This window comes from Pteronotus mesoamericanus, unplaced genomic scaffold, assembly GCF_021234165.1.
Source record: "Pteronotus mesoamericanus isolate MK-2021 breed Mesoamerican mustached bat unplaced genomic scaffold, CSHL_Meso_final scaffold_371, whole genome shotgun sequence".
In the NCBI taxonomy this organism is placed as follows: Eukaryota; Metazoa; Chordata; class Mammalia; order Chiroptera; family Mormoopidae; genus Pteronotus; species Pteronotus mesoamericanus.
This window is the reverse complement of record NW_026555314.1, coordinates 2,825,780-2,837,086: the sequence shown is the minus strand read 5'-3', so window position 1 is coordinate 2,837,086 and position 11,307 is coordinate 2,825,780. Positions and strand designations below refer to the sequence as shown.

The window sequence follows — 11,307 nt, the reverse complement described above, 5'->3', positions numbered from 1 at the left end:
AGGGCCTCAGAAGGGCCCCCCCTCCCCAGCCACCCTGAAGGCTCAGAGTTGAGGCCGCAACCTCATCAGAAGTGGCCAGGTGTCAGCCGAGCAGAGCCTCTTGCCTCCGAGCCTCTGAGCTCGTCTGTGAAGTGGGGATGATGAGGGCAGAATGGGGTGAGACCCAGGAAGGGCCTCAGAGCGCCGCCAGGTTGGGGGAGGGGGTGTTAGGTGACCTTACCATGCCAACTGGCTGAGAACACCAGGAAGGGAGCAGGCAGCGTGCACCACTGTGGTGCTAGGTTCCCGGTGTCACATGATGTTACTCTACAGTGCCAGCTGTGTCCCCCACCAAGGGATCCCCAGCCCAGTCAGCCACAGGCACTGCTTTCCTGTCCCCATAGGCGCCCCATGCACACTGGGAGAGTGGCTCCTGGTGGCTCCTCCTAGGTCCAGTGGTCACAGGATCAAAGCCAGAGCTCCTGAGGACATGCGAGCCTGCAGTGGGGCTGAGTGCTCAGTGAGGCCTGTGGGGTCACGTGGGCCTAGAGCTGGCATTTGGGGGTTCGCCTGGGGGCAGCAGGGCCATTTGTGGGCCCCTGCTATGTGGCAGCCAGCTGGCAATGTCCCCGGTACAATTCTCGCAGTAGGCCTTGGGGCCAGGGTGTACCCCGCCCTGGGTCTCAGAGAGGCTGGCAGCTTTAAAGCTGGGCGTGGACCCTGAGGAGTGGGCCGCCCTTTCCGTCTGGTGTTTGGGGGCCCCTCAGGGAGCTGGAGAGAGGGCTCAGTTATACCCAGGGCCAGGACGCATTCATGGGGGGCAGTCCTGCCAGCAGGGCCAGGAAAGTGGCCATAGTGACAGTGGAGATGGTGGCGGAGGCGGCAGAGGCGACGGGAATGATGAAGGCGACGCGCCCGCGGTGCAGAGGGTGCAGGCGACGGTGGTGGAGGTGATGGAGACGGGGGCGGTGGAGCCGCAGGGGTGGAGGCGGTGAGGGTGGCAGCGGTGAGGGTGGCAGCGGCGGCAGGGATGATGGAGGCGAGGGCAACGACGGTTACATTCCCGGCGCCGGCAGCGATGGTGAACGCTCGCTCTCCAGGGCCCAGCGTTTCCCAGACAAGCAACAGCTCTGCCGCCCCTTCGCCGCCCGGCGGGCTCTGCCTGGGAGGCAAGAAGAGGGACAGCCGTCACCAGGCCTGACAGGACAGTGTTAGATCTTGAACTCACAGAGAACATTTACTCTTAGTTAAAAATAAGGAAGTCCAATTATCGGAAAGGAAAAATAATGGCCTAGTATTTACTGTAAGTGAATAGAAGGTAATTACTTAGAAAAGTGCACTTTGAAGGTTCTGGGGGCAGTCCCCCTCCTGTCAGGATCATGGCTGGCAGGCAGGGTAGCTTCGCAGCCCCTGTGGGACAGAGCAGGGAGGGCGCACCCTACCGCCACCCGTGGGCTGGCTCCATTATATCCCCGGGGCAGCAGCCGAAAGGCTGGCAATGCCCCCTCTCCCTGGCCCATCGCCCCTGGCTGCCTGGAAGCAGTCGCAACCCAGCCCCTGGCTGAACGGTATGGTTCTGACTATCCCAAGGCCCTTGACTCACCTGCTCTGTGGCTCACCTGCTATGTGACCTGAGACAAGCCCTTCACCTCTATGAACCTGTGTCCTTAGCTGGAATAAGAGGGACCTGCCTGTGCCCCAGGGGGTGGGGGAGCCCGCGATGACGGTCAGTGTCCCTGTGGTGGGAGGTAGGGAGCCACCTGCCTGTGACAGCGGCCTGTCTGTGCGCAGAGGGTGGGGCTTCGCCTGCCTTCCCTCTCCAGACCCCAACCCCGCCCACGGGGTTCACTGGGAGCACCTCCTCCCAAGTCCCCTGATCCCATTCAAAGGGCTTCAAAAGCCCCTTCGAGCAGGGAGGCACTGCACAGGCCTGTTGAAGGCAGGGCTACCCTGCCCAGCCCGGCTGGACACAGGGTGTCTCAGAGTCAGGTAGAAAAGGGCTTTCAAGGGTGGCAGAACCAATCCAAGGTCAAGTGGCCAGCTCAGCCCAAGACCCCAGCAGGTCCTGCCCCTGTTGACTGGGGCCTGTGGGTGCTGATGCCAAAAAGACCTCCCAGGTGAAGGCTGGGGGCTACCTTCCAGCCCGCTCCCTGTGTGACTCAGCCAGGCTAGCCCTCCTTCCCTTGGGGCTCCCTCTCCCTCCCTGGCCCTTGGTTGGGTGGGATCACCTCTCCCCAGAACCAGTGCCAGAGTCTGATGAGATGAGATGGCCTGGCAGTGACACCAGCCACAACCTCCAGGCCCAGAAGTCCCAACAGTGCCCCAATGTGCTTGCAGCCTCGGATGATTAGCTGCGAGGAGCGGCCGCTGTAATCAGCATGACGCGTGCCCCTTTGCTGGGGAGGAAAATCCCATCTTGGAAATCCACATCCCAATGCCAGTTCAATTTCACCCTCGGGGCCATAAAACCCTTTTCCAATCACCTGGTGCTGTTGGCTGCCAGCATCATTAATTCTGGGGACGTTATTTACAGCCAAGACATCGCCTGGGGGAAAAAATCAGGTCCGAACCCACAAGGAGCTCCCCTCTCTTCCCCAACCGAGGCTGCGGGAGACAGACTATGCCCAGCCGGGGACACTGGACAGGGAAGTGGGCGTCCTAGCAGCCACACAGCCACTTGATCTCCCCGCTGCCAGGCCAGCGGGGCCCCAGACGGGCCCATCTGGGAGGGGGGAGACTGAGGCTCGGTGGCTCAGCCCCTCCCTCCCCGTGATTCCTATCATCCCACAGCCTTGATTACTGAGGATAACAATGAAAACATGTAACTGAATCTCCAAGAAATTACCATTTTTATAACTTGCGCCCAGTTCCTGAGATAAATGAACTGTCTCCCTTGTATGGCAGGCGCTCAGGGCACATCAGCGAGGGATGGCACCGCCCTTGATCAGCTCCTCGGGGCCTTATTAAGAGGAATGCCTCTCTGCCTTCTGCGAGGCGCCTGGTGACTCTACCGCAGCCCTGAGTGGGCAGCGTAGGCTTGAGCGGTGCTCCACCCGTCGCGCTTGGGCGGTGAGTGGGTGGCAGCAGCAGGCTGCTTTGCTGGGTAGCTGGCTGATGATGTGGGCGGTGGGCTGGGGCCAGCTGGTGTCCTGGCCTGGGTGCCCCGGAAAACCAGGCCCGAGGCCGGAGGGAGGGAGGAGGTAAGGGAGGGGCAGCAGTGAGCAGGCCTAGCGGGAAGGAGGGGGTGTTACCCATCCGCTCACTCTCCTGTTGACCAAAGCTGACTCCACAGAGCCAACTGGCCAGCGGGCTGCACTTGGTCCCCAGAGGCCCCGTGGTCACTCAGGGTCAGGCACTGCCAGGCTCTGAGGGGAGCAGCTGCCACGTGGGCAGGAAGGGCAAGAAGGTGACCCATGGTTTCAATGGTCCGTAAGTTTGTAAGCTGGTTGGCTGGTAGGCATCGTAGAAGTTAGCTAGCAGGTGAGTTAGCACGCCTCTTGCTGGGTGGGCTGGCGGGTAGCCTCCAGGCTGGGGGGATGCTGACGCTGTCAGTGCACTGAGTTTGCTGCTTGTGTTTCAGGCTGTGTTCAGCTGACCCATCTTCAAACAAAGGACCCAATTGTGAAACCGCCTCACAACAGCTGCCCACTGACAAAGAAGCAACAGGGGACGGCTGCCCCCAAAAGTTCCATGATGGGGAAGGCCCCAGGACAGCAGACCCCCACCCTTGGGAGGGAGCAGGCAAGGGCGAGGATGCTAGTGTGAGTCCCAGGGTGACTTATTTCAGAGTCAACAGTGGGGTGAAACTAACAAGCCAACCACAAATCCAATTTGGGCGGGAGCTTCTCCCCCACCCCCAGCACTGTTCCTACTTTGTTGGAAGCTTCAGCCTGGATGCACCCACAGGGAATCCTCCTCCACTCTGGGCACAGGTCCCGCGGAGCCTACGGCCCCATCTGCAGGGTTGTGGCGCCCTCTGGTGGTAGATCTTAGAATGCACATCTTGGCCGGCCGGGAGAGGGAGCCAGTCCTCCACGTGGAGGAAGCTCCTGGGCCCCAAAAGACAGTAGGATGGACACTAGCGGGGCCTTTGGTCGCCCAAGGTCTCTGCCCCTCACCCAACCCCTCAGTCTCTCATTCAAATGCTTTGGACTCTTCCTGGGTACAGGGATGGGCCCCAGGAGCTCATGGCCCAGGACTGTCCACAGCCAGCAGGAGTTGAATGGGGCCAGAGGACGAACAGCAAGGTGGGTGGGCATCCTGGACTCTGGGCCCAGTGAGGGTCTGTTGAGGTGACCCTGGCACTGGCCAGCAGGCACCCTAGCCCTGCTGGAGGTCCAGGCATCCTGTCTGTCTAGCAAGTGCAGAGGAGCATGGAAATGCTGAGCAGTGGTGGGTGAGCCTGCCTGGGTGGGATCCTGTGGGGAAGGGGAGTCTCTGGGCCCACGCAAGTCACCCACCCAGAGTGCAGGAGCCTCGGCAGCCTCCAGCACATCCACCTTCCCTGCCTGGAGTCCCCAACACCCTGGCTGATGGCAATTTATTGGTGCTGGCTGTCCCTGAGAGGATTTTCCTGACATCCTTAATATCCCTCTAATCCTTAAATAAAAAATGAGTAGTGGTGTTCAGAGAGTCCCTCAGGAAGGGAAAACAAATGGCCTGCCGTGGCCCCTGCCCTGGGAGCTGATCGGCCACACGGGGGACGGGGCAGGTGCAGGAGTGGGGCCCCCATTTTAGCCTCAGCCTCTGAAACGGGACCACCTGGGAGTTCCCCCTGGCACAGCCCCCCTGGCCTTCCTCTGACCTTCACCTGCACCTCATTCCCAGGACCCCCTCGCCGCCAGTTCCCCACCCTGGGGGGCTGCCCACAGGCAGACCTAGGAGGGAAGGCACCTGCCCTCAATAGATGCGTCCGCCCACCCAGCGGGTGCCTGCCCTCTGGCTCTGGGGTGAGGAGGTCACTCCCCAGGTGGCCCCATCTCGCACACGGTCACACTCAGCAGATCTGTCCATCCACCTGGCTGTGAGCCTAGGAGAACCTGGGAAGTGCAAGAGAACCCCGGGCCCCAGCCGCGGGTCACCCTCTGTCTGTTATACACTCAGTGCAAGGACAGCTCACCCCGCAAGCCCTTGCAGTGGGGCGTGGGCCAAGAGTAACATGAAGGCCCAGGTTAAGAGGGGGACCCTCAACCCAGGCTGCTCCAGGAAGCCTGCTAGGCCTAGGGACATGCAAGGTGGCTCTGAGGACATAAGGGATAGGGTGTTGGCCAGGAGCCCAGGTTTGGGGGCACAGAGACGGCACTTCTCCTGAGGGCCTGTGTCTGGCCCAGGGAGCCCACGTTTCATCTGCTGCGAACCTATTGTTCAGCTTTTGCAATGAGCACAGGGCATTGAAAGCCAAGGCCACAGCGACTCCAGGCAGGTGTGCTCGGCTCAGGACAGGAAGGGTGTGGGCCTCCTGTCCCTCCTCCAGAGACTACCCCCTGCTTAAGGGCTCCGGGCTCCCTGAGGCCACTGGGTGTCATGGCAACTTGGGCACAAGCAGCTGCCATGGCAACTGGCGTGTAGGGAGGAGCACTAACTGGTCATGGGGCCATGGCCTGGCGACCCCACCCCGTGCTAGAGCCAAGCCTTCTTCCTGTGCCCAGGAACTCTGGAGCTCCAGTGGATGTAACGCCACCTCCCACCCTGATGCAGGACACAGATTTTCAGGGTCCTTTGCAAACATTAGAATATGTGTCCCCTTTCTTGGGAATGCCAACACGACGGTGGACCCCAGCACCCTCTCCCTCTGAGAGCCCCCCCACCCTTGGGGCAATTGGGGCATTCTCCAGCTCAGGACCACAGGGAGGGGGTAGGGAGGAAGGTTTCAGGGAAGTGGGGTCTTCAGGGCCAGGCTGAAGCCTCCAGCTCTCAGGGACGCAGCATGGGAAGCGGCAGGCCAGGGAGGGAGGCCCCCAGGGTCATGGGCAGTGGGCGGAGGCAGTGGGGAGGGCCAAGGCTGCTGTGTCACCCAGGTACCCAGGCATCTCCTCAAACCCGCTGGGAGCTGCAGCTGCTTTGAGGCCCCTCCGCTCGGCCTGTGTGCCCCTGGTGGGACAGGAGTCCCGCCCACCGCCCACCGCCCAGCATTTCCCCCGTGTGACCGCTGCTGTCCTTGTTGTTCCTCCAGGGGAAGGAATCACCGGTGTCTGTGAGGGCCGCCTCTCTCTCCCATGTCATATTTCACACTCCTACTGGCACCCGGCAGGCTCAGGGCACCGAGCATGTAAAGCTGCAGCTACCCCACCCCACCCTCTCCACCACCCGAGCCAGCCAGGGCCCTTGGCCCACCCCTCCCCCATGGCTGCCTGGCCTCAGATGTCCTCTAAAAGCCCTCTTTGGCCCCTACCTCGAGTTTCACTGAACGGGTACTCTGAGCTGAGCACATCCTGAGACCCACCAGGATGTAGAGAGGAATGGCAGGGCCAAGGCTGGGGTGGGGGGCCCAGGGGCTCCCTCCTCCTCTGGGTGGCTGTGCAGACCCCCTGCCGGCTGGGCGGTTCCGTGGCAGCTGGTGCCTGAGTGAGGCCCCCGGCCCATCCTTCCTGGCTCACCCCCCCGCAGGGCCTGTTGTTAACGGCTGCAGATGCTGCCCCCACCCCAGAGACACTGTGGGGACTCCTGGGGCCAGGGCCCCCTGTGTCCAGCCAGCATGGCATGCAGACTGTGCACACGGCTCTTCTGTTGGTGAGCGGCCCACGTGGGGTCCCTGCAGTGTGTCCCCCCACCCCCAACATGGCAAAGAGGACGGGAAGGAGACCACCTTCAGAGGAGGGATTTCAACAAGCTTATTTAGATGGGAAGTGGAGACTGACGGAGCATGACAGCTTGGGCGTGGATGAGGCAGAGCGGAAAAGCGGGGCTGGTCAGGGGACAGCTTGGAATGACCCCCCAGCACGTGGGAGGGGCAGCGGGTGACACAATGACCGCGTGGCAAACTCCCCAGGCCGCCCCCAGTCCACACTGCAGACCTGCCGAGAACAGACATTTGCTCTTTCCTCCTTCCCCATTCACGGGGGTCGACAAGCCAGGCGTCGGGGGATGGTGTCTGATAGGAAGTGCTAAGACCAAATAGGAAAAATGAGCCACAAAGAGAATAGAAAGAAAAATGCAGAAACAAAAGGTTCTCCTCCCCCAAAACCCACTTTATCCCTAAAACAGAACAAGATGCTCTGAAAGAATAGGGGCACTCAGAGAACAATAGAGATGTCTTGTAAATTTAAAATGTGATTGATTGCTGAAATTCGAAAGCCCGGCAGCCAAGCCTGGCCGGCTCAGCCGTGCTGAGGACTGCGGGGGCCCCTCAAATTCCCGTAGGGAAGCACCCTCTGAGCCGATTCTCCCGCTCGCCTGACACCCAGCAAGTATGAGGTAGGAGCAAGATGCTCTCAGACCTGGGAGGGGTCTCACAGACTAGTCCCATGTGACAGACCACTCCCAAACTTCGTGGCTAACACAAGCACAGTCTAAGCCAGGGCTTGGCAAGTGGGCCGCCCTGTGGGGCATCTTTTGGGGTCTCCCTGGGCTCCCAGTTAAAATGACAGAAGCCTCTGTCCCCATGACCTCCCGTGCTACAGCATGGCCTCCCCGACGGCAGAGGGTCCCCAGAGCAGCAAGAGAGAGAGAGGTCAAGGCCCAACACATGAGCACTCAACTGCCAACACCTTACGATGAGCCCATTGGTCCAAGTGACCCCGCAGGCTAGCCCCGAGGTCAGGATGGAGAGAGGGACCCTGTCTCTTGATGTGAAGAGATCAGGGTCACGCTGAGAGGGGCAAGAAAGCAGAAGGGGACAGGTTGGTGGCCGTTCTACTGCACAGGGACTCCAATTTCCTCGGGTCCACCTTTCTGAGGATGTTACTTGAGGGTCTCCTTCCATGAAACAAAGGAGGGGGGCTGAGAAAGCAGGGATCATAGAAACGGGGATGGCAGGGGTGGGGGCAGGGGAGTGTGGCCCACAGGCGGCATGATGCAAGCTTGGGAACAAGGGAGGAGAGACACTCCAGGAACCCGAGTCTGGCTCCACCGCTGGACGCATGCTCCGCATGGTCAGATTGACCTGGAGCGGCAAAGAGCGAGCTCCTACTTATCCAGTCCCATCGCTTGACAGTGGTGTGGCCTTGGGCAAGGGGTTAACCTTGCTCATGCCTCAGTTTCCCCATCTGTAGAGAGAGGATAACATTCGTCCTTACAGGACCATTAAAGCAAATGTTCAACACACTATTTTAAAATAAGTCAGTCCCTGGAGATGTTCGGTAAAAACAGGCTGCGGGACGCCCTGTTCTGTGTGGACAGGGAGAGCCATCACGATCCGCCTGTGCAGGACAGGCAGCCGTCCCGGAAGGGTCTTAACGACCAGGCTCGCGGGGCCTGCGCAGGAGGGAAGACTGAGGTGTGAGGGCGGGGCGCGCCGGACACCTAGTTTGTTGGTTGATTTTGGTTTAGCCTTGTATCTGCATAACCGCTTTCACAGTTAAAGAAAAGAGCTACGGCAGGTGGGGTGGGCGGGGCAGGTGGGGTGGGCGGGGCAGGTGGGGTGGGCGGCGTGAGGAAGGGGTGACTGGATGAGGGCACTTCAGGAACAAGGATGTGTTGGGAGGGGCCCTGCCCGCCCCAGCCCATTATGACCTCCCTGGCTGTGCCCAGGCCTTTGTGACAGGCGCCCCTGGGGCGAACCCATGAGCTAGGACACCTGGGGGGCCCTCAGTAAGAGGGTGGCAGGTCTGGCCAGGCCAGAGCCTGGACCTGGGGTCAGGAAGGGGTCACAGGGAGGTATGGAGGGGCCAAAAACCCTAGGGCCCTGTGGCCACTCCCACCCCCAATGTCCCCAACCCTCAACGTCCAGCAGCCACGGCGGTTGCCTGGACCCACCCTGCCAGGGGTTTGTCAGCTGGCCCTGCCCTGGGCCTCTCAGCTCCACTCACTCGGTGGAGTCTGTCAGAGCTTTCCCAGCCCCAGGCGCAGGGGCCGGTGGGCCCAGGGTAGGCAGCGGGGTAGCTGGGGGCTTTATTGCGAGTGAAGAGGGAGAGATGCAGAGACAGAGGCCCAGAGATCCAGCAGGTGCACGACAAGGACAGATGGAGGAGGAGCTGGGCTGGGGATGGCCCCTGCACTCAGGAAGGGAGTCGAGGTCACCCAGGCAGGGGGGAGCCCCCAGTATAGGGCCCAGACCCTGCCCGTGCCCACACCTGCCCCAGGGGACAGGGACCCCCGCCTCACCCAGGGTAGCCTCCTCCCAGCTCCAGAGTGTGACCCTGGGGCCTGCAGAACCGTCCTTCCTCCAGCTGGAGCAGGAGAACCAGAACCTGGTGAGTGAGGCGTGGCGCCCACCCTAGCTGCCTCAGGCTCTGCACCTGTCTGTGCCACGAGCTCACGGCAGTTCCTGGGCCCCCTGAGCCCCGGGCCCCCGCCCTGGCTGCCTCAGCCTCCTGCCCGAGGGGCAGCTGTGATGGGCAGTCCTGTCTCTCTGCCTCCCACCCCCAGAAAAGGCAGAACCAGGACCTGCGGGAGCAGCTGGGGGCCCTTCTGGGACCAGGGCAGCAGTTCCTGCCCCTGTGCCCGGAGCACTCGAGTAGAACGGCCCTGGCCTGGGTAAGTCCATGGCAACAGCCGGACCCAGCAGGACTTTGGCTACTGTCAGGAGTGACCCCGTGACTCCACGCACCACACCCTCCACTCCTGCTCCCCAGCAGCCCATGACCCCAGACGCTCGGCATGACCTTGAAGCTGACCTGGGGGCTCTTCTGCAGCCCCCCGAGCAGACCGGCACCAGGCCCCTGGAGGACAGGGCTCCTTTGCAGCTGCTGCGGCGGGAGCTGTGCCGAGGCGAGGAGTCCTTCGTGCAGCAGTCCCAGGTGGGCGCCTGGACCCGGCCAGGCTCATGGGGCAGGGGCCGGCGGCCGGCGGCTGGGGGTGGGGCGGGGGGTCCTTCCCGCAGCAGCCCCAGGTGGGTGGAGGAGGAAGAAGCGGACCACCCGCTGGCCCTGCCTGTGCCCATATTGTGCTCCTCTCCCAGAATGAGCTGCAGCAGATCCGATTGTCCTTTGAGAGGAAGAAGATGGCCATTACCGAGGTGCCCGGCTGGCCAGGGTGGAGGGGATGCTGGATGTCCCACGTGGTGGGGCATATCCTAGGGGCATGACCCGGCCTTCCCCCAACCAGGTGTGGGATGGCGTGGCCGAGGTACACATGGCCCTGAACAACCAGGCCACCGGACTCCTGGTAGGTCTCCTGGAGAGCAACACCCAGAGGCTGGGGGAGGCAGGAAATGAGTGGGGCTGGGGAAGGGGTGAGAGGCAGGGGAGCGTGGCGGGGTGTTCAGGGATGGAGGACCCTTTACCTCCTCTGCCCCCTAGAACCTCAAGAAGGATATCCGGGGCGTGCTAGACCAGATGGAAGACATTCAGCTGGAGATTCTGGGGTGATGTGTGGGGTCAGGACTGGCATGGGGGGGCGGTCTGACTGAGCTGAAAGGGGCAGGTGTCCCAGACAGGATGGGGTCAGCCAATCCCGAGCCCCTCCCCAGTTCCATGGCATCAGACCAGGGTGGTGCCAGGCTGATGCAGGGAGAGCATGTGGCCCTGACTGTGTAACCCCCCAGGGACCGGGCCCAGTGCCGCACCCAGGCCAGGAAGGACCTGTGCATAGCAGTAAGCACCCCCCCACCCAGTTTCCCACCCCAGAGGCCCTATTTGGTGGGGGAAGAGGCGGGCTTCAGTGCAAGAGGCGCCCGGGGTGGGAGCCCCACCAGGAGCCAGCTGACCAGGGTCACCCGGGGGGGACATGGTTGCAGGTGCCTGTCCTGGGCAGGGGGAGCAGGAACACCCAGACCCCTGCGGGGAGGGGGCAGGTTCTGACCCGCCCCTCCCCCGCAGAAGGCAAAGCCGCAGCTGGGATGTTCCGAAGGCCTCAAAGGTCAGCTCTGGTAGGTGGCTGCGCGAGTATGTGGGCAGAGCCCAGTCCCCCGGGACTGTCCCTCGGGCGCCCCTGCCCCCTGACCACCACCGCCCGCAGGCTGCTGGCCCTGAGGCTGCTGCTGGGCACGCTGCTGGCCTGTACCGCTGCCTACGTGTACGTGGTGGACCCCACGCCCTTCGAGGGGCTGGTGCCACCCCTGCTGAGCCGCGCCGCCGTCTGGAAGCTCCGGGCCCTCCTGGGCCCGTTCCTGCACCTCGAGGTGGACGACTTCCTGCCCTTCTAGGCTGGAGGCCCAGCGGCCCCAGTGAGGAGGAGGCCAGAAGGCCAGCGCGGCCCGGGCGCCCAGCGACTGAGCCAGCCCCGCCCACA

General features: G+C 62.4%; 1 protein-coding gene across 1 annotated transcript; it reads left to right on the top strand.

Annotated features, from left to right (window-relative positions):
• Positions 1 to 8,795: 8,795 nt before the first annotated feature.
• Positions 8,796 to 11,221, top strand: CCDC188 (coiled-coil domain containing 188). The gene is made up of 9 exons (XM_054592741.1): positions 8,796 to 9,329; positions 9,505 to 9,612; positions 9,771 to 9,875; positions 10,037 to 10,093; positions 10,183 to 10,242; positions 10,377 to 10,441; positions 10,622 to 10,670; positions 10,896 to 10,945; positions 11,035 to 11,221. Exons 1-9 carry the CDS (start codon positions 8,796 to 8,798, stop codon positions 11,219 to 11,221), a joined length of 1,215 nt encoding a protein of 404 aa, XP_054448716.1.
• The last annotated feature ends 86 nt before the right edge of the window (positions 11,222 to 11,307 follow it).

Bases quoted from the DNA above. Each gene is read 5' to 3' on its own strand.
- CCDC188 (XM_054592741.1), top strand. From the start codon at position 8,796: ATGGAGGGGCCAAAAACCCTAGGGCCCTGTGGCCACTCCCACCCCCAA. The intron at 9,876-10,036 runs GTGGGCGCCTGG...CTCCTCTCCCAG, and splicing joins CCTTCGTGCAGCAGTCCCAG to AATGAGCTGCAGCAGATCCG. The intron at 10,442-10,621 runs GTGATGTGTGGG...GTAACCCCCCAG, and splicing joins ATTCAGCTGGAGATTCTGGG to GGACCGGGCCCAGTGCCGCA.